Source organism: Micropterus salmoides, unplaced genomic scaffold (assembly GCF_014851395.1).
Source record: "Micropterus salmoides isolate LMB-PRFRI ecotype aquatic unplaced genomic scaffold, ASM1485139v1 Ms_hic_scaffold_1, whole genome shotgun sequence".
NCBI classification, from domain to species: Eukaryota; Metazoa; Chordata; class Actinopteri; order Centrarchiformes; family Centrarchidae; genus Micropterus; species Micropterus salmoides.
Genome location: NW_024040040.1, coordinates 50,799,090 through 50,826,530, shown reverse-complemented (window position 1 = coordinate 50,826,530; position 27,441 = coordinate 50,799,090). Strand labels below are relative to the sequence as shown.

The following is a 27,441-nucleotide window of genomic DNA, read 5'->3' as shown; positions in this document are numbered from 1 at the left end:
TATTCATGATAATATTAAAAAAACAAATGTCCTTGTAATTAAAAAAAGTCCTGTTTTCAGACATGACGACATCAGCAGACAGATGTCCAGTCTTACTTTGTACAGAGCTGCTCTGACTGGCTGTCTGCAGTCCAGCTCTCTTTCTGGATCTTTTTCCACACTGGGGACAGGAGGAGTCTTCTGGTGAAGCAGACTGGTCCCAGTATGAGGTGATGCACTGTCTGCAGAACCAGTGTCCACAGCTGGTAGAGACTGGATCCTTCAGGACGTCCTGACACAAAGCACAGCAGGACGGCTGCTCCTCCACAGAAACAGGACTCCTCTCCCTCTCTCTGTGAAGACATTTCAGTAGAACTAAAATGATTTGTTGCCTGTTTTTGAAAAATATCCAGATTTGTCCGACACTGTGTAGAAGCTCAGATGGTACAGTAAGTGTCTTTACTTTTGAATTCAGCTTTCAGTCTGTAATGAACATGATTGTTCCTTTTATTTCAACTCTCCTGCTTTCAGAAACAGTAATTAACTGATTTTCCTGTCTGACTTTCTTATTAAACATTTAATGATCTGCCTGTAGTTTATTATCAATGAATACTCAACACTTCCTGCAGCTCCTTCATAGAAAATTCCATTTACATTTAAGAAAGCTGATTATGTCCATTAAAATGTGAGTCTAACATGCGTTGCACCAGTATCCTATTGTTAAATGTAACTTTAAACAATACATTTTTCAAAATATTTAAGTTGTGAGTTAAAGATTAAACTTACCATACATACCATCAAACAGAATTAAGATAAGCAAAGCTTTTCTACAAATACTTTTGCATCACGTTGAACAATTTAATTTTATTAGGAGCCAAACAACTAAATATTTTGAAAATAAATTACACATTTGAGGAAGATTATCTCAGGTTTTGAATGGTTTTTCAGCTTTAATCTAAAAACAGTAACACTGTGAGCCCAGAACACAATAATCAAGAATCCCAACAGTGCTCATTTTGAGGACTATGAGAACTATGAGAAAATGAATTACATATTTGAAGCAGATTATTTCAGATTTTGATCTTTACAGTCATTTTCTTCAAGTGTAAATTTTAAATGGAGTTTCTCAGGTGTTTTGCTAAAAAAATAAATTGATCAATTTTAGTTTGAAACAGTATCTGCACTAAAAGTTATGCATAGTGAATATAAATCTTTTAGCACTTTGTCTTCATCCTCAATGCATCATCTTCCATCAGGTCAGTTTACAGAAAAAAAAAGGCTCTTACTTTGTGTCTGAGGGTCCAGGTTCACTACTGAAGTTTACAGGATTAAACAATTTGGACCGGTCACTCTTCAGAGACAGACAGCTGGATACTGGAGACTCTGCTCTGTCCTCCTCTTCCTCCACACAAACACTCATCTTCTGGACTTCAGTCAGTCTGAGAGGTAAAACAGTAACACTGACTGTGAGTTCAGAACACAAGAATCAAGAAAAAGAAGTTTGATCAAGAGACACAAACATGACTGAGAAAACAGAAAGTAACACACACACACTCACAAAATACATTAAATAATTGCCTCAGCCTTCAGTTTTCCTCCTTCTGCTCTGTCGACTCAAAATGGAGTCTGAACTGACTGAACACTTTCAGCTTCAGGTTCCCTCCCTGCTCTCACTTGGATCACCTGATCAGTGTTGTTCCTCCCCTCTGTATTTATGTTTTATTAGTGCTTGTATGTTTTTCCTCAAGTTGCTTTGGTTAATGTAACTATGTTTTAAGTGGTGTATAAAGATCTTACAGGAAATCAGGTGTGTGTGTTTAACCTTAAGTGTTTACATCTCTTGTCCTGAACAGGTTGAATTAATATGGTTGTTGGTCAAAATGGTGGTGATTAAATGATGTAAGGTATTTACCCCATTGATGCCACATGTGCTATTAGCTCTTACTAGTATTTATTGCTACATTTACTAGCATCTATTGTCACTTGTAGATCTCTTACTGTATTTATGTTTTATTAGTGCTTGTATGTTTTTCCTCAAATGTAAGTCGCTTTAGTTAATGTAACTATGTTTTCAGTGGTGTATAAAGACCTTACATAATGAACTGTTGTGTTTTTACTACCTCAGAATGGGTAATTTCTAACTATATACACCGCAGCTCCCTTAAAATTAAAATCGCTATGTTGGCCACCATGTTGGTCACTCTGTATGCAAGCATAAGTGACTTGAATGTGATTCAGGAGGCCATGTGTAGCCAGTGGAGGTCATGGAGTAATGTAGTGCCATGAGTCCTTTTGGGCTGATCAAAAAACAGACTCGCTGCTGCGTTCTGAGCCATTTGTAGGACAAGCCGGAAGACCTACTAGGAGGGCATTGCAATAGTCGAGGCAAGAGATAACCATTACTGTACCAGAAACTGGGTGGCATCCTGAGTGAGGTTGGGCCTGATTTTTCTTATAGAACAAAGCGGTACGACCAAGACACAGCGTTATAGCTATGGATATATATATGGCATTTCTATCAATAGATCCTCCAAAATGTTACACACTGAACATTTAACTCATAGTTCACTTAATAGCTTTTTTGGAGCTTTATCACAGTTTTTGTTTGATGTTATTTTAATTGATGTACTTTGTTGCTGCTGCTGGATGGAGGTTTGTGTCAAAGTTTTGAATTAATACGTGCAGGATTTCACAGTCTGTTTGAAATTACAGAACTTACATTGTGTCATGTTTACTTAATGTATGAGCACGATAACTAGTATTTTTCTTTTTGTGTTTTTAATTTCAAAGTTACATGACACGCAGTGTTTGAGACATATGGATGCAGTTAAAACAGAAAATGTTTTCTTTTCTTTTTTCAAAGCTTTAATGTTTAGTTTCAAACAGCAGCTAATTAAAGCAGAGTGAACATATTGCACTTTACTTGTGAGAGAGAGCCAGCGAGTATACCTTCTTTGATCATGAAGCTTTATGATCCTCTAGAATTGGCAAACGGCAAAACATTACCAGCAAACACTGAATCAGTTAGAAGCATTTGTCTTACTTTGTGTCTGAGGGTCCAGGTTCACTACTGAAGTTTACAGGATTAAACAATTTGGACCGGTCACTCTTCAGAGACAGACAGCTGGATACTGGAGACTCTGCTCTGTCCTCCTCTTCCTCCACACAATCACTCATCTTCTGGACTTCAGTCAGTCTGAGAGTTAAAACAGTGACACTGACTGTGAGTTCAGAACACAAGAATCAAGAAAAAGAAGTTTGATCAAGAGACACAAACATGACTGAGAAAACAGAAAGTAACACACACACACTCACAAAATACATTAAATAATTGCCTCAGCCTTCAGTTTTCCTCCTTCTGCTCTGTCGACTCAAAATGGAGTCTGAACTGACTGAACTCTTTCAGCTTCAGGTTCCCTCCCTGCTCTCACTTGGATCACCTGGTCAGTGTTGTTCCTCCCCTCTGTATTTATGTTTTATTAGTGCTTGTATGTTTTTCCTCAAGTTGCTTTGGTTAATGTAACTATGTTTTAAGTGGTGTATAAAGATCTTACAGGAAATCAGGTGTGTGTGTTTAACCTTAAGTGTTTACATCTCTTGTCCTGAACAGGTTGAATTAATATGGTTGTTGGTCAAATGATGTAAGGTATTTACCCCATTGATGCCACATGTGCTATTAGCTCTTACTAGTATTTATTGCTGCATTTACTAGCATCTATTGTCACTTGTAGATCTCTTACTGTATTTATGTTTTATTAGTGCTTGTATGTTTTTCCTCAAATGTAAGTCGCTTTAGTTAATGTAACTATGTTTTCAGTGGTGTATAAAGACCTTACATAATGAACTATTGTGTTTTTACTACCTCAGAATGGGTAATTTCTAACTATATACACCGCAGCTCCCTTAAAATTAAAGACGTTATGTTGGCCACCATGTTGGTCACTCTGTATGCAAGCATAAGTGACTTGAATTATAAAACGATGTGGGCTTTGTTGATCATTGGCAGACTTTCTGGGGAAGACCTGGTCTGATCCGGAGAGACGGCATCCATCCCACTTGGGAAGGAGCAGCTCTCATTTCTAGAAATCTGGCCAAGTTTATTAGTGGACCAAATCCATGACAACCCAGAGTTGAGACCAGGAGGCAGAGTCGCAGTTTAACACACTTCTCTGCCCTTCTTTTTCAGCAGTTACCCACCCAAAACCCTACGCAGAGTCGCAGTCTAACACACTTCTCTGCTCCTCCATTTCAGGAGTTACTTAGTGAAAATCCTATAGTGACGGTGTCTGCCCCCCGACCATCGAAATTATTTAAAAAGGTAAACAGAAGAGGAGCTGTGCATAAAAACCTCATAAAAATTAAAACCACAAGAGCAATAGTGCAAACGAATAGGAGAGTTAAATGTGGACTCTTAAACATCAGATCTCTCTCTTCTAAAGGTGTACTAGTAAATGAACTAATATCAGATTATGATATTGATTTATTTGGTCTTACTGAAACCTGGCTGGGTGATGGAGAATATGTTAGCCTAAATGAATCCACCCCTCCCAGTCATATTAATACTCACATTCCTCGAGGCACAGGCCGAGGAGGTGGAGTTGCAGCTATCTTCGACTCTAGCCTACTAATCAGCTCTAAACCTAAACTAAACTATAACTCATTTGAAAGTCTTGTTCTTAGTCTTTCGCACCCAAGTTGGAAATCACTGCAACCAATTCTTTTTGTTATAGTGTACCGAGCACCTGGCCCGTACTCTGAATTCTTATCTGAATTTGCAGAGTTTTTGTCAACTTTAGTCCTTAAAACGGACAAAGTTATTATTGTAGGAGATTTTAATATTCATGTGGATGTTGAGAATGACAGCTTCAGTACTGCGTTTATCTCTCTGTTAGATTCCATCGGCTTCTCTCAGAGTGTTCATGAACCGACTCACTGTTTTAACCACACCCTCGACCTTGTTTTGGTGTATGGTATTGAAATTGAACATTTAGTGGTGTTCCCACAGAATCCCTCTTTATCCGACCACTGTTTGATTACTTTTGAGTTTGTATTGCTGAACTACACGCCATTGGGCAAAAATTTCTATACAAGATGTCTGTCTGATAGTGCCATAGCTAAATTTAAGGATGCGATTCCATCAGCTCTAAATTCATTATCTAGTCACAAAGTAACGGAGGACTCCTATGCTAATTTCAGTCCCTCCCAAATCGATCATCTTGTTGATAGTGCTGCAGGCTCGCTGCGAATGACACTCGACTCTGTAGCCCCTCTAAAAAAGAAAATACTAAAACAAAGACGGTTAGCTCCATGGTATAATACTGAAACTCGCAAATTAAAGCAAATATCACGGAAACTTGAGAGGAATTGGCGTTCCACCAAAGTGGAAAATTCTCGTTTAATTTGGCAAGATAGTCTTAAAACTTATAGGAAGGCCCTCCGTAATGCCAGAGCAGCGTACTACTCGTCATTAATAGAGGAAAATAGGAACAACCCCAGGTTTCTTTTCAGCACTGTAGCCAGGCTGACAGAGAGTCACAGCTCTATTGAGCCAAGTATTCCCATAGCTCTCAGTAGTTACGATTTCATGAGCTTCTTTAATGATAAAATTCTAGCTATTAGAGACAAAATTCACCAAGACCTGCCCTCAATTGGCACCGACTTATCTCTTAACTCAGGAACCTTAGAAACAGCTGTAGAACCAGATACATGTTTAGACTGTTTTGCTTCCCTCAATCTTTACCAACTAACTTCAATAATTTCTTCATCTAAACCATCAACCTGCCTCTTAGACCCCATCCCGACTAGGCTGCTTAAAGATGTTTTACCCTTAGTCAGCACCTCTATACTAGATATGATCAATCTATCTTTATCAACAGGCTATGTACCACAGTACTTTAAAGTAGCTGTAATTAAACCTCTTCTGAAAAAGCCCAAACTTGATCCGGATGTTTTAGCCAACTATAGACCTATATCTAACCTTCCATTTCTCTCTAAGGTTCTGGAGAAAGCAGTTGCTAAACAGCTGTGTGACTTTCTACAGAGCAATAGTTTATTTGAGGATTTTCAGTCAGGATTTAGAGCTCATCATAGCACAGAGACAGCACTGGTGAAAATTACTAATGACCTCCTTATTGCATCAGACAAAGGACTTGTCTCTGTACTTGTTTTATTAGATCTTAGTGCTGCATTTGATACCATTGACCATCAGATCCTATTGCAGAGACTGGAATATTTCATTGGCATTAAAGGAACCGCTCTAAGCTGGTTTAAGTCCTATTTATCAGATCGATTTCAGTTTGTACATGTTAACGATGAGTCCTCCATGCATGCCAAAGTTACTCATGGAGTTCCTCAAGGATCTGTCCTTGGACCAATCCTCTTCACTTTATATATGCTTCCTTTAGGCAATATTATCAGGAAACATTCCATAAGCTTTCATTGTTATGCAGATGATACTCAGTTATATCTATCGATCAAGCCAGATGAAACTCATCAGTTAGCTAAACTTCAAATGTGCCTTCAGGATGTTAAAACCTGGATGACCTGTAATTTTCTCATGTTAAACTCAGATAAAACTGAAGTTATTGTTCTGGGGCCTAAGCACCTCCGTGACGCATTATCTAAAGATATAGTTTCCCTGGATGGCATCGCCCTGGCCTCCAGCACCACTGTGAGGAATCTTGGAGTTATCTTTGATCAGGACATGTCGTTTAAGTCTCACATTAAGCAAATTTCAAGGACCGCCTTTTTTCACCTACGTAATATTGCGAAAATCAGGAACATCCTGTCTAAAAATGATGCAGAAAAACTAGTCCATGCATTTGTTACTTCTAGGCTGGATTACTGCAATTCCTTATTATCAGGCTGCTCGAAAAAGTCCATTAAGACCTTCAGCTGATCCAGAATGCTGCAGCACGTGTTCTGACAGGAACCAGGAAAAGAGATCATATTTCTCCTGTTTTAGCTTCTTTGCATTGGCTTCCAGTAAAATCCAGAATAGAATTTAAAATCATTCTTCTTGCCTACAAAGCTCTTAATGGTCAGGCACCATCTTATCTTAAAGAGCTATAGTACCTTACTACCCCACCAGAGCACTGCGCTCCCAGAATGCAGGGTTACTTGTGGTTCCTAGAGTCTCCAAAAGTAGACTAGGAGCCAGAGCGTTCAGCTATCAAGCTCCTCTCCTGTGGAACCAGGTTCCAGTTTGGGTTCAGGAGGCAGACACCATCTCCACATTTAAGAATAGGCTTAAGACTTTCCTCTTTGATAAAGCTTATAGTTAGGGCTGGCTCAGGTAGTCCTGAACCATCCCTTAGTTATGCTGCTATAGGCCTAGACTGCCGGGGGATTTCCCATGATGCACTGAGCTCCTCTCTCCTCTACTTTCTCTCCCTCTGTATGCAACCTTATCCCATTATTGCATGTTACTAACACAACTTCTCCCCTTTCTGGTAGTCTTGTGCTTTCTCGTCTCTCTCCTCTCTCCTATCACTTCCTGCAGGTTTTCTGGCTCTGGAGCTGTGGAGTCTGGATCTGTGGCTGCGGGTCACCTGCTGCCCCCGTGTTCCTGCTCGGCACCCTCTACTGCAACGACTATTGTTGCTAGTCTTATTGTTATTATAATCATTAACATTACGATGGTTACCATTAACACTACTATAAATATCTGTACCATTTTTCATTTAGTCTATAGCAACATTACCTTCACTGTGTGTACCTCTTTGTGTATATTGTGTAGGCTGCCTCCCTCCCCTCTCTCTCTCCTTACATCTCTCTCTCTCTCTCTCTCTCTCTCTCACCCTCTCACCCCAACCGGTCGAGGCAGATGGCCGCCCACCCTGAGCCATGGTTCTGCTCGAGGTTTCTGCCTCTTAAAAGGAAGTTTTTCCTTGCCTCTGTCGCCTAGTGCTTGCTCTTGGTGGGAACTGTTGGGCTTCTGTAAATAACATCACAGAGTACGGTCTAGACCTGCTCTTTTATGAAAAGCGCTGTGAGATAACTGTTGTTGTGATTTGGCGCTATATAAATAAAATTGAATTGAATTGAATTGAATTGAATGTGATTCAGGAGGCCATGTGTAGCCAGTGGAGGTCATGGAGTAATGTAGTGCCATGAGTCCTTTTGGGCTGATCAAAAAACAGACTCGCTGCTGCGTTCTGAACCATTTGTAGGACAAGCCGGAAGACCTACTAGGAGGGCATTGCAATAGTCGAGGCAAGAGATGACCATTACTGTACCAGAAACTGGGTGGCATCCTGAGTGAGGTTGGGCCTGATTTTTCTTATAGAACAAAGCGGTACGACCAAGACACAGCGTTATAGCTATGGATATATATATGGCATTTCTATCAATAGATCCTCCAAAATGTTACACACTGAACATTTAACTCATAGTTCACTTAATAGCTTTTTTGGAGCTTTATCACAGTTTTTGTTTGATGTTATTTTAATTGATGTACTTTGTTGCTGCTGCTGGATGGAAGTTTGTGTCAAAGTTTTGAATTAATACGTGCAGGATTTCACAGTCTGTTTGAAATTACAGAACTTACATTGTGTCATGTTTACTTAATGTATGAGCACGATAACTAGTATTTTTCTTTTTGTGTTTTTAATTTCAAAGTTACATGACACGCAGTGTTTGAGACATATGGATGCAGTTAAAACAGAAAATGTTTTCTTTTTTAAAAGCTTTAATGTTTAGTTTCAAACAGCAGCTAATTAAAGCAGAGTGAACATATTGCACTTTACTTGTGAGAGAGAGCCAGCGAGTATACCGTCTTTGATCATGAAGCTTTATGATCCTCTAGAATTGGCAAACGGCAAAACATTACCAGCAAACACTGAATCAGTTAGAAGCATTTGTCTTACTTTGTGTCTGAGGGTCCAGGTTCATTACTGAGGTACGGAGGATTAAACTGCTTGGACGAGTCACTCTTCAGAGACAGACAGCTGGATACTGGAGACTCTGCTCTGTCCTCCTCTTCCTCCACACAAACACTCATCTTCTGGACTTCAGTCAGTCTGAGAGGTAAAACAGTAACACTGACTGTGAGTTCAGAACACAAGAATCAAGAAAAACAAGTTTGATCAAGAGACACAAACAAGACTGAGAAAACAGAAAGTAAAACACACACACACACACACACACACAGACTGAGAGAACAGGAAGTAACACACACACACACACACACACACAGTATACAGTAAATAAAACCAGTCAGAACTCCACTTGGTCTCTTGTCTTTAAATCTCTGCTTGTTTTCTTGGTTACTGATTAACACTCACCCTGCCTCAGCCTTCAGTTTTCCTCCTTCTGCTCTGTCGACTCAAAATGGAGTCTGAACTGACTGAACACTTTCAGTTCCAGGTTCCCTCCCTGTTCTCATCTGATCAGTGTTGCTCCTCCCCACAGCATTTACAGGAAATCAGCTGAGTTTATTTGTGTGTGTGTGTGTGTGACCTGAAGTGTTTATAAGCGTCTCTCTTGGCCTGAACAGGTTGAAATAAAATGGGTTTTGCTCAAAATGTTGGAACTTAAATGAACTTAAAATTATGTTAATATTCAATTTGTTTAAGTTACAACTGAAGTGCTTTAAACTAAATTAGCTAAATGTTCTTTTACAGACTTATAGAAACACAAACACAGTTCATCTCAGCGCAGAAGCCCCACATTTTTAATCAGTTAATATTTTTGGTTATAACACTACTGATTCCCTGTGAATGAATAATCTGAACTCGCTTAAGTCCACTTAACAACTTTTTCTGGAGCTTTAAACCAGTTTTTGTTTGACGTAAATTTATGTTAATTTCTGTTGTTGCTGCTGGACTGAGGTTTATGTCAAAGTTTTGAATTAGTGTGTGCAGGATATCACAATCTGTTTAAAATACAGTGTATGTTTACATATAAGGAGAAGATTTATCAGTATATAAGAGCAATAGTATTTTTTTTTTTTTATAGGTTTAATTTTTAAGTTTTATGACACATGGATGCAGCACCACGCGTGTTTACTTGCTCTCCTTTTATTTTGTCTTGCACCTTTAAGTAATTTAAGTAGGCTAGTGTCTTGTTGGCTGGACACCTTTGAGCATATTCAGTTCAGTTTTATGAACAATTTAATTATTTCATGAGCGAGCACTCAATCTGGTGCTCAGCTGGTTAAAGTCATCATTAGTGTCACTCTGCATACCAGTATTAAGCATTAACTTAGTGAGAACCTGTTTTATATTTTAAATGTTCTGTTTTATATCGTGCTTATTTGTCGCTAATAAATAAGCTTGTTGTTATTTGTCTGTTTTTTTACATAAGATGGTGCTGATGTGTAGTTTGACCTTTTTAAACTGAAAATCCTCTGCTTCAAATGTACATTTATAACAATGACGAAGAGGTTAATCTTATGAAATGGTGGTGTTTATTTACTAAAGCTTTTAAAATAAAGATAAAAAATAATAAAATTATATAATAAAGTCACCTTTAGGGTTACGATTGATGTCCCTTAAATTACCTCAACAAGTCAAACATACAACCGTCCACTTGTTTCCCAGATACTGTAAAACCGATAGGTCAGGCTGTACCTTGTTACGTCCCAAGGTCTAGGGTTGTCCTGGATGTAACATAAATGTGTGGCCTCCCACTCTTCCCATTCCCAAACAAGGCCAGCACACAACAAATACAATTTAGCAGTTTTTATTATACATCGGAGATGAGCAGTGCCCAAAACAACAACCAAAGCACTAAGAAAACCTAAATCTTTCTTAAACCCAAAGCCAAAAGGTAAAGAAAAAACAAAGCTCTAAAACTAGGCTTCTAAGTCCAAAAACAGGAGAAAACGGTGCAAACAAAAAAAAGGGCTTCTCACTCCTACTCACTGCTAGTAGCTGACACAATATAGCTACGACAAAGGAAATTGCTTCATAGCAACAAAAATGGCAAAGCCAACAAAACCAGGTTGTCAGAAGGACTACGATATACTACTTACAATCCAAGTTGAATATAGTCACAACCGTTCACTATGTACAATAAACACAGACATAACACACAGTCCTCAGGCAGGTTGGGAATGGCAGAGAGAGGGGAGAGTTCCTGTCAGTAGGGCTTAAGATGGCTGCTGTCATCCAGGTGCCCAATCAGGAGCCTCCAATCAGCTCAACCGGACCAATCCAGTGTGTCCACCTGTTCTCCAGTACCTGCATACACTCACACACTCTAATGGAGGAGAACAGCTGACAGTGCCAGGAGAGATAAACAAACAACAAAATATGACCCCAGGGTCATAACAACCTTTAAAACTATTGATGGAAACTTAAAGTTCTCTGCACTAAACACTTACTGCAAATATCTGAGAGTAGGCTACCTTAGCAAAAAATATCTTTTCACCTTCCAACTGCAAATGCACATTCAGCAGCAAATACCTCAGATAACTTCATACAAAACAACTATCATATATATCAGTTACTCTAATGGGCCCAAAGAGACACAGTAATGTCCACAGCAGACTCTTAGCCAAATAACACACACTTCTCATAAATGAGTCATGCTAACACTGGGTCTCGACACGCTATTATTCGTCTTGTTTCGAAGCTATTCGGCACTCAAAATACAGTCGCACACTCACACTGCAGTCTAGTTCTCTCGCATATCTCCCTCGTTTTTCTGCTCCTCCAGTTCCTCTTAGTGTTGTGTCGTTCAAAGAACGTTTTGTTCATTTGACCTACTCTTGTATGTGACTCAGGAGGAACAGGTTGTCTCAGTGAGTAATTCGTTCATTCACAGAAACTTGACTTATGAAGTTGAAAGGCTAGAAGAAAATCCATGTTTTATAGGTTGCATTTAGTGTTTTCTTCTTTATAGAAGTATGTTTGGAAATGCTGAATCTGAAAAAGTGTCTTTTCTTTTCTGTTTTGTTCTTCACTTTAAATTGTGAGTTTTCACACCTAAAAATGCCACAGCTTGAGAAAAGTCTCCAGAGTGGATGGATGTTAAAATGACAGCCTTGTGTTTTAATGTGGATGGGATAAACAGAGCTTTTGGGAAACGCTGACGTTAGCAGTGTGTTCGTCAAGTTCAGACATATTTTCTCAACGGGGTACACCCTGGACAGGTCGCCAGTCCATCGCAGGGCCACACATAGACGAACAACCACACGCTCACACTCACACCTAAGGACAATTTAGGGTCACCAATCCAGTATAATCTTGATATTTCTAAACAAATTTAAATGAAAGATTCTGTATTTATTAAGTTGAATAATGTTTTAGTTTTTCTTTCAGGTTTTGATTCAGTTGAAAGTAATTAAACTTACTGAATTAAATATTAGACAAAAAAGGGAAACAATCAACAATTTAAATAATTCGCCTTTTAAAATTATACGCTGTGTGTTCTGCAGGGTGTCTCCCATAAATTCATCATTGCGGTGCTGATGGAGTACATCCGCTCTCTGAACCAGTTCCAGATCACCGTACAGGTAAAACTGAGCATCGTGACACCTCATTGTTCACACTGATATTTTCTTCTGATCTTGTGGACATTATTGACCTCATGACCTTTTTCTCTCCTGCCAGCCTCAGGTCAAACTTCTGTTTACGTCTTTCAGCATTACTTGTATGAGTTGGTGATCAAGACGTTGGTGCAGCACAACCTCTTCTACGTGCTGCGCCAGTTCCTACAGTATCAAGTCCTCAGCGACTCCAAATCACTGGTGAGTTCACACCTAAACTGATCTGAAACTGGTTCTAAACCAGTTTAATCTGAATTCTGAGCTCAGATTTAAACCAGTTCAGTGCCTGTTTGTACTGAAACATATCAACTATCAAAATAAATACATCCTAGTTTGAAGCCAGTCCTCTGTAACAGTTCATTTACGGTAGTATAAAATAACTTTTTAAATGTGACTGTGTTTTTTAGTTCTTACTCGGGCTGTCCCCGACTAAGGATTTACATAGTCGAATCAGAATTGTCAACCGATAGTCTAGTCAACCGATAGTCGAATCATGTGTGTTTTTGTGCGTGGCGATTGCGAGCAGGGGGAAGAGTGGGTTACACATGGTAGCTCCACTTTAATCTTGAAAAGTTGCTCAGCTGCAGTCTCTATTCATATAACTTGCACTGTAAATTTCCAGCTAAACTGAGGCTTTTTGAAGCTTCTCTCTCTCTGTCTCACCTGTCGTTCATCGGTCTTGTGTAGTTTTGCGTGCATGCCATGCTGCTGACAACTGCATGCACATCGCGGCCGGCTATTTAATTAACAATAAAACATACTTTGTGTGGTTCATCAACGGTGATAAATTATCTGAAAGTCCCGCGAGGTGCGGACAACTCGGCACAACACTGGTGAAGTCGGGGCTTGCTCTTTCCTGCCACTAAATACACCCTACGCCTACACATGCACACTGACGACACAGGGTTAGGGTTATAATTTTGGATTTATTTACGCACTAAAAACATTAAAAACATTTATTGAAAGTTTTATTCTTTTTATATGTTTATTTACAGCATTAAACGTTGAAATGTATATTGTAACAGGCTGTATATGAACTTATTGGGAGAAAACTGGTAATTCTATGTAAAATCAGACGTAGAGCACCCCCATATCACCAAAAAGGCATGATCCTTGTTTCGTTGCGAAGCTTCGACTGTGAACAAATGCATTTGTATAGCGCTTTTATAGTCTTTGTGACCACAGCAATTTTACATCACCATTCACACACTGAGCCTAAGTACTCAAACAGAAAGTAACATTCACACATTCATTTGGGGTTCAGTATCTTGCCCAAGGACACTTCGACTTCCAGGTTGCATGCCTGGAGGAGCTGGGGATTGAACCGCCAATCTTTCGATTACCGGGCAACCCTCTATCTCCTGAGCCGCGCTATTAATAAATATTAATAAATATTTATTTGAAAAATTCCTGATGTTTTTAATAGATTCTATTGTAATGTGTCACAGTGTCTCCAAATCAATACCTTGTGTTTTGTTGACTGGAAAAGTCTGAACTGTATATAATGCTTAGGACACTGTGTGGCCACTCGGGCATTGGTTGGAATGCAGTCCAGACAAGATGTTCCCTTTAGTCGTTTATTGAAACAGAGGCTGAGCAGGTTTGTTTGTGTGTGTGGTTCTACAACAGAGATAAATAAATATTAGTACAATCTCTATGTGTATTCAACAGATTAATGCCTATACAATTATACAATATAACAACCATGCTAAACCACGTTTTCCTTTAGCTGGTCTTGTGACAAAGGCTTAAACACAACCACAACCAGCGATGACGATGGCCAACCAGTGATGGCCCACTTCACACCCCCATAGCCATCAACTCCCCCAATGCCACCACCATGTCCATCACCACCTCAGACTGCAGACCACCCCCACCCTCCACACACGGACAGTTCAACACGCCCAAAGAGGAATTCAGCTGAGGAGTCACATATTCAAAAGAAGCAAAATTCCAATAAACATCTTTTTGCATTGGAGGGAGTCATTAAGCAAAATGGCAACTCCACCTCCTCTCTTATGCACTCTAGGGGTAGACTCGATAAGGACAGCTGCACTGTTACAGTCAGGTCCATAAATATTGGGACATTGACACAATTCTAATCTTTTTGGCTCTATCCACCACCACAATGGATTTGAAATGAGACAAACAAGATGTGCTGTAACTGCAGACTTTCAGCTTTAATTTGAAGGTATTTATATCCAAATCAGGTAAATGGTGTAGGAATTACAACAGTTTATATATGTGCCTCCCACTTTTTAAGGGACCAAAAGTAATGGGACCATTGGCTTCTCAGCTGTTCCATGGCAAGATGTGTGTTATTCCCTCATTATCCCATTTACAAGGAGCAGATAAAAGGTCTAGAGTTCATTTCAAGTGTGCTATTTGCATTTGGAATCTGTTGCCAAGGCTCTTTAGTGTCATGCTCCTGTGCTCGCCAACCAAGCCATGAGCTGTGTTTGGGGCCTGCTGCCTTAAAAGCCATCATACTGCCATGCAAATGGAGCTGTCTGTCATTTAGTGTTTTGCTTTGTGTTAGCTGTTTAGCTAAAGACTCGCTGCAGCAGTATTAACTTACTGAGCGTAAGTAAGTGTTCATTTTATTAAAGGGGACCTATTATGCTTTTTCATATTTTCTAGCATTTCTATAATGTTACAATGTCAGATGTTCATATTAAACAAGACCAAAGTTTCAAATGATGAAGTAAAAGTATGAAAAAGAAATCCCTGTGAGCCAAAACCTTAGATATCCCCCTGTTCTGAACGCTCTGTTTTGAACTGTTTTTTCTACTAATACAGTAGCTCGGTATGATGTCATTCCGAGCCGAATTTCTAAATATGGTCATATGCTCCAGGCAGAGAATGCTGGCCACGCTCACAAAGGAACATGCAGACCTATCCCTGCAGCAACCTGGTAAACACATTAGACAATGGCCAATCAGAAGACAGTGGGCTCTGGAGTAAGGGGGTCTCAAAGAAACAGAAGCATAAACAGCTTGTTACAAACAGATGCTGAAATGAGGGCCAGCATGAAGAACCAGATAGAAAATACTTTCATGCAAATATAATACAGGAGTCACAGAACTACAATATACAGCAGCACTTGAAATGCAGCACACTTGAGTTGGTTGTGTTTAACCGTGTATCTGCAGAGTTGGGCAAGGTTTTAGAGTAAATACCAATCTACATGTTCAAGATATTTTTGTCTAGCCCATTTTTGAATGAAGTTTGCCACTGGTACCACAGCTAGCTTCTCTCATTGACCAGGATTCAAAGAGCTGCTAACTCTGGTTGATTAATGTTAACATAGCTAGCTAGCCTAGCATAAATGTCGTGTAACTCTGTTATAAATGCTATAACAACATAGTAAGTGTAACTGTAATTCAGTGCTGCAACAAAGACTACACAATGCCTTTAAAAGCATCAGGTGAACAAATGATGAACATTCACTGAAAAAGCGGCGTTTTTAGTGACAAAAACACACCCTAAAATGATTTGTGTACCTCGCTGTGTCACGGCAGTGCAGCCGAGCATTTAGGTCTGTAGTTTGCCTTGAATACAAGCATACATACCTAAGCTGTTGATAAGGATCCTATTTAAAGTGGCTACTGTCAGAATTTAATGACCTGATGGTAGAAAGATGAAAAAAACGATTTGGAGTAATTATTATTTAATGTATAGATTCATGTACTGTATGTGTGATTGCTTTTATTTTATAATATTTTCCAGTGTGTATATCTGTGGGTATGCTCATGTGTACCCTAACCATTTAGGCAACATTTACACATTTATTTAATTTATTACAGCCAATAAATGCAGAAAGTTAAGTTGGTCAGAATATAGCAAATATAATAAATATCATGACATAACTTGGTGGCTAGACCTGCCAAACAAATGTCTGTTAGAAGAAAACAAAACTGCCCACATTTCCTTAGACCTGTATCTTACACCACTACTAACCTGTAGACTACTGACCTCAGAATCGGCTGCCCTGCCAATCTCTCTCTCTCTCCCCTAAAATATCTTCAGTATCTTGTCAATGAATAGAAGGATATACAAAAGCATTGAAATTATAACATTTAGTTTTCACTGACAACAACCTTCTATGGGAACTGATATTGTTTTTGAAATAGGCTACTAGAGATACATAATATTTATGGCATTCACTATACCAACACTAGTGTTTTCCATAGCCAATTAAAATATCCCCTCTCCTTTAGCTCAAGTAAACGTAGCTAAAGTTCAGCAAGTAACAGTCACTAACAACAACTTACAGTTTCACTCTGTATCACCGTTTCTGTGTGTGTGTGTGTGTGTGTGTGTCTCTGTGTGGTAACGTTGCTCTGCAGCTTGGCAGAGCAGCGATGAAAGACAGTCTCTCTCAGGGTCCTAGTGCCTGACAGCAGAAGGGATTTAAATTGTGAAACAGGAAAGAACAGGAAAGATTATTTTAAACCAATAAATGCAAATTATATTTGTATTATTCTATAGTATTTATCAATATTCTTGCTTCTCTTTGGTGAGCACATGTCTGCACTGTAAAAAAAAATTACATTAAAAAATATATATTTTTCTTATTATTTTTGGGGGGGGCTTAGGACCATGTTAGGGTGGCTTCAGCCCCACTGAATATTATAACAAGATTGTGTCACACTTTCCTAAAACAGATAGACAGCAGTAAGTAACTTTACTGTAGTGTTAGTGGATGGCTCTTCCTCTGTGGTGTTTTGTTGCAGTATTGTATATTATGTGGATCACGTTAGTTACAGCAACTGAGAGGTGGAGAAGGTGTGTACCTGAGTACGTCAAGACACGATTTGAACATTACGAAGCAGCAGGTCCGAGCTAATGTTGCGTTAGCTGGCTACTCATGGCTGCATCACTATATCATCATAGTGAAGTAATGTGGAAAGCCACACAACTTTGCACTGGATAATGATAGCAACTTCTGGCGAGCTCTCCATGTTTCTCCAGCTTTTTGTCACGTTCACTGTGTTTTTACTCGACATCATAGGAATCTGTTTGGTCTGAAGGGCTTCAGCGTTTATTTATTTCTCTATATTTATATTTAAATCTGACAGGATCTGTCCTCCATACAAGTGCAACATAGATGGTAAATATGACAAAAAGAAAGAAAGGAAAAGAAATGGTGCAGAAAAAACTCACTTTGCCCTTACTAACTTTATTTATGTATCTGTTGTACGCTGTATGCATAATTATTAGGCAAGTAAGTATTCTGATTGAATCATTATTTCTATGCAACTCCAACTTCAAACCACATAAACTTGAATGCTCATTGGAGTTAATCATTGTCAGGTGATTTGTATTAGAGTAATGAGGGAGGGTGTAGCAAGAAATTAAATCACACCTTATATCAAGGTGTGCATAATTATCAGCTTGCTTGTTTGTCGCTAAAACATATGTTGGATGTTTTGGTACAAGTAAAAGTTAGACTTTGAGAAATAAGCTGTCTGTATTTGTTGCACGTACTGACAGCTGTTTTTCCAGGTGTTTTCAGGATGAAGTGTGGCAGGGATGCTTCACATTTCTTTTATTAATTTGTTCTCTTGAACTAAAACACTTTTATTCACTTGAAAGAAACACTCAATTTAGAGTTTAAATGCAATGAACATCTTGGGTAACAATATCTGGGAGAAGTGAAGCCTAGGCTGTGTGACAGTCTATATCAAATCCACCTCTGAGGTTGAATCCATATTCTTCCAAATTTTGCCATTAAATTGATCCAGATTTCTGTCTCTGATAGGGGCTTTCTTTGATCATAAAGCCTAATGTTAATCTAAAATTGGCAAATAGCAAAACATTACCAGCAAATACTGAATGAGTTAGTAGCAGTTCTCTTACTTTGTGTCTGAGGGTCCAGGTTCATTACTGAAGAGTGGAGGATACTCTTTGGACCGGTCACTCTTCATAGAGAGACAGCTGGATACTGCAGACTCTGCTCTGTCCTCCTCTTCCTCCACACAAACATTCATCTTCTGGACTTCAGTCAGTCTGAGAAGTAAAACAGTGTCACTGACTGTGAGCTCAGAACACAAGAGTAGGCCTCTGTTAGGGAATTTTTCACTCCTCACTCCCAAAGTTGCTCAGCCTACTAGCCTCTATGGAGCCTCAGCTAGTACATTTTGTCTGAAAGAGGGTTTTTCCACGGTAGAGGCAATTGTGTGTGTAGATCTGAGAAAAATAGTGGATGTGGATTTGACAGTAAGTGTGTGCATGTGTCTGGATGCTATTTTCTCCTGATTTGTATCCAAGTGACTTATGGGGACACCACTTTAAAATGTGTCCAGTATTGAGTGAGAGCAAACCACCTACCCTATGATTAGAGATGACCTGCTCTACCTCCTGAGCCACAGCCCCATGGGTGAAGGTGAGGTCTTACGATTTTTGCTGCTTACATGCATCAGGCAGCCAGAAAGCCAAAGCCAGTCATCATATCTATTTTTTCCTATACTGTCTGAAACCCCAAAGGGAAACTATTTTCTCATGCCACCTCATTTCACAGGGTTTATTTGCAATATAAAATAATATTTTCCTGTCAACTAAACTCCTCATTAAATGGGAACCTCACCCAACGGTAAAAACTAAAAACAGGTTACTGTTAAATTTTAACTCAATATGTTAATATTTAACAGTGATCCTGCTACTTTGACCAACATTTACTTTGTGATAACAGATTACCGGACTTCATTATTTAGTCAGGTGTAGCTGAAGTGGCGGAGAAAAAAATGCACACACACACACATACATACAGTATTCAGTATAATGACCTCAACCACCACCTTGACTGTTGTTCTTGGATTATGGTTCGTTTTGATGTGTATCATTCAGCCAATCACACTGTTTGCCACAGATGAATCAGACTTCAACAATAAACAAATTAATAAAGTTGGATTAACACTCACCCTGCCTCAGACGTCCTTTTTCTTCTTCTGCTCTATCTACTCAAAATGGAGACTGAACTCTGAACGCATTCAGTTTATTGTCCTGATGTCACGTGCAGTACCTGTACCACCTGGTCAGTGTTGTTCCTCCCCTTACTGGAAATCACATTTGTGTGCGTTTTTTATTCAGGTTTCTTCATGACTATCTACCTCAGCTTGAACAGCACAAACTAATAAAGTATCTCACAAAAGTGTGTACACCCCTCAAATGTCATATCTTTTCATGTGACAACACTGAAGAAATGACACTACAATTTAAAGTAGTGAGTGTGCTGCTTGTATAACTGTAAATTTGCTGTCCGCTCAAAACAGCACATCACACTTCCATTAATGTCTAAACCGCTGGCAACAAAAGTGAGTGCACCCTTAAGTGAAAATGTCCAGTCCTGCTTAATGGAAGACCATCACAACACAATACACAAACTATATAATGAGATATGAATGCTCTGGGCCAGTGTTTATGTAAATTGTCGCATGTCTTGTGTTAATCTGTGTATGATGCTCTCAGAAAAGTGATTTGTGAGCCAAAAGGAAAATATTTTATTGAAACATAAAAAAAGTTTTTTTTCCATTTATTTTCATATTTCACTGATGAGTTCATAAAATACAATTCATTGCGGTAGTAAGTATAATGATATGATAGAAACTATCATACTGAGAAGGGTCATTCTGCAGCATGATTACTTTTCCTACATTTTACATCTAATACTTAGAAGTACCATAAAGTATAGTTGTAAAAATCTGTACATTCTTGATAAGCACGCTGGCACACAGGACACATTAGCCCTTTTCTATGAAGCAAGGCACTCCAGGCGGGGTGAGGTGTGGTGGACCGACGCAGTGTCTCGTTCCCCGAGAAGGGGAACGAGGGTTACATACGTAATCGAGACGTTCCCAGTCGAGTGAACTCGAACTGCGTCTGTGACGACACTATGGGAACGAGATACCCACTTAGGCCGCGCCGAAACCCCGCCTCCCCCAGCGTGCAACCTGCAGGCACGACTAAGAGGAGGGCGCACAGGTGCCGGGTGCAGAAGGAAGGTCCAGACTGTAAACCGGATGAAGTGTGAGGGGTGGCCAGCCAGCCACGTCACACAAATCCTGGAGTGACGCCCCTGCGAGGAGGGCCCTAGAGGCCGCCATGTAATAACACAATCTGTTGCGATATACCTAGTAAAATAGACAATTTAAAAAAGTAAACATATATAATCTTACAATTATAGCAATAATACATAAGTTTGGAGTCAGAATTGTGCTTCAGTTTGTAGATGTCAATAAGCTTTGATTCAATCCAAACTTTCTACAGGTCTTATCTTCTTGTTTCTATGTGTACAAACTTTTTTTTTTACATCAACTTCCAAAATGTATTACAAATAAAATGTGGAAATTAACTGCAATTCTCCATCAATCCACAAGGTGGAGTTGCAACAGAAAGCAAACAGACCTAATCTGCAGAGGCACTTTGGGTTCAGAATATCTGAATAAAATAAATTCCAGGTCCAGGTGGAGGAGGTGGCTGAGTGTGGAGCAGAAGGAGTGAAGGAGTCTCAGTGTGTCTGCAGAGACTATGTAGAAGGACAGAGCAGCAGCAGAGCAGTCCAGATACACTGATGATACTGTTACATCCAGACAAACACACAAGGATGATGGTGGACTTGACTTTGTGTCTGACAGTGGAGCTGATCTCAGAGCAGTTCAGACTGCAGCACTGTTGTGATTCCTCTGTCAGTCACTGCTGGATGAAGCTCTCCTCTCCACTCTACCTCCCAGTAACAAGGCCCTGTCAGAGCCGCTCCACACACAAGCTGATGCTGCTGCTTCAACCTCTCTGGATCATCAGGACACAGCTGATCCTCTCTCAACACCACCACCTTTCTCATCACTCACACTGGTGGAAGATCACTTCCATCTGATGAGAGAAGAAGACAGACAACAGAAGTCATAAATCAGAGTTTACAGAGACTCTCTTCATCAGCTGTTAGTCAGTGATGCAGCACATCCAGTATAAAGACCAGCAGGGACTTCAGTCCTGTTCAGACCAGAAGTGGAGCGGCTGTGTAGCGTAGCCAGCTTCCTTTCAACAGTTAACGTATTTGAGTGAACACACTGAGACCTGAGACTTTGGGCATCAGGTCTGTTTACTCTACAGATTTCCCTCAAGTACACAGTGGAGAAAAAAGTGCTGAGAGTTCCTGAACGCATTATTTAGAGACAGAGAGATATTCACTGCTCACTGTAATGATGGATTTACTGCTGTTAGGGCTCAAAGCTGTTAAAAACCAGCATCTTTGTCACATTTTAATACTTCATCTATTTTTGAAATATTACAGGACAAATATTTAAATATGGAGTGTGTTCTAAAAGCATTTGGACAAAACAAAAGACACATGGACAGATATAAATATATGATGCTAAAGGTCCTACATGTTCATACAAAGACTGAACAGCTAATCATCAGTGTGATTACTGGACTTCAGCAGAGGTAGAAAGACCACATGGTTACTAAATGTAATGATGCTTCTCTGAAATAAGAACCAGTGATTTCCAGGCTTCAGTCAGACTGATGTCAGAGCTGTGAAAAAGATAAACTGATCAATAGTTTAGTATTGAAATGAGAGAACACTTTGAGATCAGATTTGATGGTACGACAGTTTGATGAAATGAGGACCACTGTCTCTATACATCTTGTGACGCTGTCAGCTGTAATCCAGCTTTATTTCCTGTAGACATGAACACAACAACAACAGTCGTCTTCACATCAACTCAAACACATGATCACAACAAGCTTCTGGCTGATTTGATTGGCTGACTGTTCTCTCTCTCTGACTTTCTGTCCAGTCCTGAAGCCTGTCCCGTTCTCCTCTTACAGCTTCACTGAGGAAAGCACTGAGAAGGCTGGAGGTTTACAGGAAATACTGGATCTTTGCTTTAATACTAACTGTGTTTAGTACAGTACTGCTGAAACCAGCATAGACTAACTCTAACTCTCTACTGACCTCAGAGTCTCCAGTCTACAGTGTGGGCTCTCCAGAAAATCACACAGCAGCTTCACTCCTGATTCCTGCAGCTCGTTGTCACTTAGCTCAAGCTCTCTCAGATGGGAGGGGTTAGACTTCAGAGCTGAGGCCAGAAAAGCACAGCTGATCTTTGACAAACTGCAGCTTCTCAATCTGAATTAAGAAACAATAGAGACACTTAGATGTGTTCAGGTTTTAAATGTGTGGCTCAACATTACTATGTTCTAATCAATGACCTTTTCCGTGAAATGAGTTGGGTGTTTTTGTCATTGTGTTATTGTGGATCATCATTATGTCAGCCTTCTACAGACATCATCCAAACGTCAGCACAACGTTCATACACCTATTCATGTCAACACAGATTAATAGCATGCTGCTGATCTCAGGCCAGGCTACAATTAGAGGAGAAAAAACTATGTAGATCCTTTAAACATAAATGTTAGTCAAGTCTATAGTGATGATTTTATTGATTCTTGTATTTGCACAAGGGAACCCAGCTTCTGCTCACTACAAAATGGCATCACGAACAGGATGAAAACAAATGACTTGTCAGAACACCGGTCATCCGGTTTTCATCTCCCTTTTCTCCTGGCAGATGCATAAAAACCTGCATAGGTAAAAGATCTTTTTTCCTTTGTCTCTGTCAGAGAGGAGAGTGACAGCCTGTGGGCTAGTAAGACTAAATCTGACAGTTTTTCTCTTACCATTGACAACTCCACAGTTTCCCCCTCCCATCAGGTCAAGAGTCTGGGTGGGATCCTTCATTTGAAGCTCTCATTAATAACAAGCTCTCATTAATTAATAGGTAACAATAATCGCCTCCGACCGTCTCTCACACCCACTAGTACAGCCATTCTCATTCACACACTGATCCCGCATTGATTATTGTAATTCTCTTTGGTCTTCCTCTCAAATTTATACATAAACTTCAACTGGTTCAGAACTCTGCTGCCCGTATCATCACTAGAACCCCTACTATTAATCTCATTACTCCTGTCCTTCAGCATCTTCATTGGCTCCCACTTAAATACCGCATTGATTTCAAGATTCTGCTCCTGACCTTCAAGGCCATTCATAGGGTGCTTCTCAAGTATCTTAATTGCATCCATGCGTCTTTTCCTTGCGTCTTAGTCCCGCCCACCAGGGATGCATGGAGAGACACAAGGAAACCAAGCCAGGAGAGAAGGAGCGAGGGAATATATTTCTATCATTTCCTTGTCCGGTTCAAGTGACGATCGAGGAGCAAGGAAACGACAAATAAGAGACTTGAGAAGCACCCATCACCTCGCTCCTCTGTACCTCACTGACCTTCTTCAAATTAACACACCCACCCATACTCATAGGTCTACTTCTTCTAGTCACCTCACTGTACCTCCCGCTCGTTTGACCACTATAGCGTTCAGAGCCTTCAGCAGCTCTGCCCCTCGTCCCTGAAACTCTATTCCACCAGACATCCGCAACATTGACTTGCTTTCCATTTTTAAATCCCGCACATTTTTAAACTGGCAAATCCCATGTGATCACTATTTATCAGGTCACAGCAGTCTTTTGTGTCCAGTTGTTATGTACCCTGATTTTATGCACTGTAATTACAGTTGTTAATTTTATCGATTTATTGCTTTACTGTTTTATTACGTTTTGTGAGGTGACCTTGAGTGTTACAAAAGTCGCCAATAAATAAAATGTATTATTATTATTATTAAGACAATACAGTTTACCGAAAACACTTGCATATGTAATAATAAAAAAACCATTTGAAATGGAAAAATCTGAGACAAACAAACTGTGTGTGTGTGTGTGTTCTGGAAGATTAATATTAGTGAAAAGAAACTATTTGTGAAAACACATTGATGTTAACAAAAATCGAAGAAATATTTCTACTTCAGCATAAAACTTGATCAATTAGTTATATTAGGTATATTAGTTCAGAGGATCTTCTGTACCCACATGACTATTTACCAAAATGTTTAAACATCCACTTGATAACAACTAACAGTGGACATTTTCTACAGTTTATTTAAGGAACACGACTTTTGTGACTGCAGACTACATTTAGTACAAGAAACACGAAAATATAAACAAAAGGAAATTTACAACATTTTGGATGTAAGTTATGTATGAATATAAATGTGGTTCTGTTGTAATTTAACATATCAGATCTACAATAGTAACAGAGATTCAGTGAACTGACCTCAGAGTCTCAAGTCTGCATCGTGGATTCTTCAGAAAATTACACAGCAGTTTCACTCCTGAATCCTGCAGGTTGTTGTGACTCAGCTCCAGCTCTCTCAGATGGGAGGGGTTGGACTTCAGAGCTGAGGCCAGAGAAGCACAGCTGATCTCTGACAAACTGCAGCGCCTCAATCTGAATAAAGAATAAATTACGTAACTTTTTAAACAGCAACATTGTCTTCTAATCATTCACTATTAAATCTGTTAAGAGCTGAAACATGTTTAGAATGTAGAAGTTTAGAAAATGGAAAGTTCAAACACCTGAACCCAACGCAGGTTAAAAACTGTAAAATACAAAGATGTAAAAAGAGATCTCATTAATATTAACATGTCAACATGCTGCTACATCAATAAAGATGTAGTGACTTCACCTCTTAAAATCTGCAGCTCCACCAGTGGCTCCATCTATATAAACTCATGTTGTGCAGCCAAACACAAATAAATCCCACAGAAACTGATTTAAGATTCGACTCAAGAGGCCAAAGTTTCCAAAGATGCCAAATATGTTAGGATGGATTTGGGCTAAATTTGAACAAAAGACATAATATTTATTTTAGGAATAGTGGAGTCGTAAAATCAAAGCTTCTTCAGTTTAAACTATTCAGTCAGTATAAGCATCATATAGAGTGTATGCGCATGACCTCACGGAACGCAGTTACGCTCACTGAGTGATAGAAAGACGAATAGCAGTGTTAGCTTGAATCAGCAAAAACACAAACAACACATCTAATATGGGAAAGAGCTGGACCACTGGTTCTTTGATAAGCAGTAAGGATCACTTTCGAGTCCAACTGCCTTTAATTTGACCAAATAATTACTTGCTTTACTCCTGGTTTGCTAAACGCAGCCATGGTAACAGATGTTGTGCCACTCAGTCCACCGTGTTCCAGAAAGGGAAGTGACATCAATGCATACCATCTGTAGCTTCACAACAATGTCGTAACTGAACTGAATAAATGTATTATTGTCTTAGAGTTGAAAAAGAGATTCATTGTATTTATGATTTTGTTATTATAACTGATTTAAAAACAGAACATTAGCTGAAAATTAAGGGTTTAAGCCGTTCGGAGTGAATTATCCAGTGTAGATTTTTCTTGTTATTTTAAGCTTTTATATGTGGAGCTCAACATTGTTCTGCCACAGCCAATGAACTAAAATACTGCAGAAGAAAATAGACTTGAGCATTAAGATACTCACAAAAACATCAGCCTTTTGTCTACAGTTTAGTGTCACCACAACTTTCACATCATATTAATCTCAGCAGTAAAAAAAGTTTTCTGACCCAAGAATGTCCAGTCTACAGCATGGACTCTCCAGAAAGCCACACAGCAGCTTCACTCCTGAATTCTGCAGCTTGTTGTTACTCAGCTGCAGCTCTCTGAGATGGGAGGGGTTGGACTTCAGAGCTGAGGCCAGAGAAGCACAGCTGATCTCTGACAGACTGCAGGAACTCAATCTGTATAAAGAATAATTGATGAAGGTAAAGATCTATTTTATAATCCAATCAGATGTGTTCAGGTTTTAAATGTGTACTCAACATTAATATGTCCTAATCAATGAGCTTTTCCCTAAAATGAGTAGAGTGACTTTGTCATTGTGTTTTTGTGGATGATCATGTCAGCCTTCCAGACATCATCCAAATGTCAGCACAACATTCAAACACAACATATTCATGCCAACACAGATCAATAACATGCTGCTGATCACAGGCCAGTCTGGAATTAGGGGAGAATAACTATGTTGACCCTTTAAGCTTCTAAAATTAAACATATGCTTTATTCTTTATGTTCCTCCGTTTGTTTGTGTGTGTGTGTGTGTGTGTGTGTGTGTGTGTGTGTGTTAGGGGTGTGCATCTTCACTGGTCTCACGATTCATCCGATTACAATTATACTGTGAACGATGCGATTTGATATCTCGATGCATCACGATGTGTCATATGTGACACATGGCACATGGCACATGTTGTTCCAGCCAATACGCTCAATCAGCCTTAATATATCTGTTCCCTTTTTTTGTCTCTTCTAGTGTAGTTACATGTTTGTGTCTTCTCCTGTAAGTTGAATATTGTGATGCTGTATTGAGCACCATGGGCCTTAAGAAATAGCATTTCATTTATTTGTGTATGTAGATGAATGACAGCAAACAAACTTGAACATTGATTTAATTGATAATGACAAACAGTCTGGTGCTGCACTTCTGCATTTCCAAGTTCCGCCTAGAATCGCCCAAGTCCACATCACGATGCAGCTAATAAATTATTTTCCACACCACTAGTGTGTGTGTGTGTGTTCTAAGGATCAGTATCAATGATCAGACAAAACAAATGAAAGAAAACAAGCTGAAATCAACAGAAGGCATGGAATATTTCTACTTCACCAGAAAACTACAAATTATAAACATTATTTTTCTTTAAAGGAGACCTATTATGCTTTTCCACATTTTATGACTTATCTACAATGTTACAGTGTTGGATTTTCATGTTAAACATGGCCAAAGCTTCAAAAAATTAGGTTAAAGCATTTATAAGAAATCAATGTGAGCAAAACCTCAGGTTTCCTCCTGTTCTGAATGCTCTGTTTTGAATTGCTTTTACTACCAACGGCTCCGTTCTACGTATTACCGAGCAAGAGGGAGCCGGTGTGCCATAAATGGTCATGACAGGCAGCCCAGCAACAACTACAACCTGGTAACATGCTTCAGGTCTTACCAATCAGAAGTGGGCTTTGAGAGGGGGGGCCTTAAAGAGACATGAGCATCT

The 27,441-nt window shown here is 39.4% G+C and overlaps 2 protein-coding genes across 14 annotated transcripts in view; both read right to left on the bottom strand.

Moving 5' to 3' along the window:
* LOC119894473 (NLR family CARD domain-containing protein 3-like) overlaps positions 1-19,533 on the bottom strand; it is a 29,333-nt gene extending 9,800 nt beyond the window's left edge. For 3 of the 7 annotated variants that reach the window (XM_038707269.1, XM_038707253.1, XM_038707626.1), the window contains exons 1-6: positions 19,396-19,533; positions 18,335-18,484; positions 8,847-8,999; positions 3,023-3,175; positions 1,266-1,418; positions 97-332 (exon numbers count right to left, since the gene is read on the bottom strand). In XM_038707269.1, coding sequence (XP_038563197.1) covers positions 97-332; positions 1,266-1,418; positions 3,023-3,175; positions 8,847-8,999; positions 18,335-18,465 — 826 coding nt within the window. In that variant the 5' untranslated portion in view covers positions 18,466-18,484; positions 19,396-19,533. The remainder of the gene's footprint in view (positions 1-96; positions 333-1,265; positions 1,419-3,022; positions 3,176-8,846; positions 9,000-18,334; positions 18,485-19,395) is intronic. The other 4 variants (XM_038707332.1, XM_038707403.1, XM_038707551.1 and 1 more) reach the window with 4 other exon arrangements.
* Positions 1-27,441, bottom strand: part of LOC119893815 (NACHT, LRR and PYD domains-containing protein 12-like) — a 636,326-nt gene that overhangs the window by 592,536 nt on the left and 16,349 nt on the right. For 3 of the 7 annotated variants that reach the window (XM_038706202.1, XM_038706365.1, XM_038706534.1), the window contains 4 exons: positions 25,966-26,139; positions 24,643-24,816; positions 22,431-22,604; positions 21,117-21,343 (listed from right to left, as the gene is read on the bottom strand). In XM_038706202.1, coding sequence (XP_038562130.1) covers positions 21,334-21,343; positions 22,431-22,604; positions 24,643-24,816; positions 25,966-26,139 — 532 coding nt within the window. In that variant the 3' untranslated portion in view covers positions 21,117-21,333. Of the gene's footprint in view, positions 1-21,116; positions 21,344-22,430; positions 22,605-24,642; positions 24,817-25,965; positions 26,140-27,441 lie in introns of those variants that run through there. The other 4 variants (XM_038706601.1, XM_038706453.1, XM_038706684.1 and 1 more) reach the window with 2 other exon arrangements.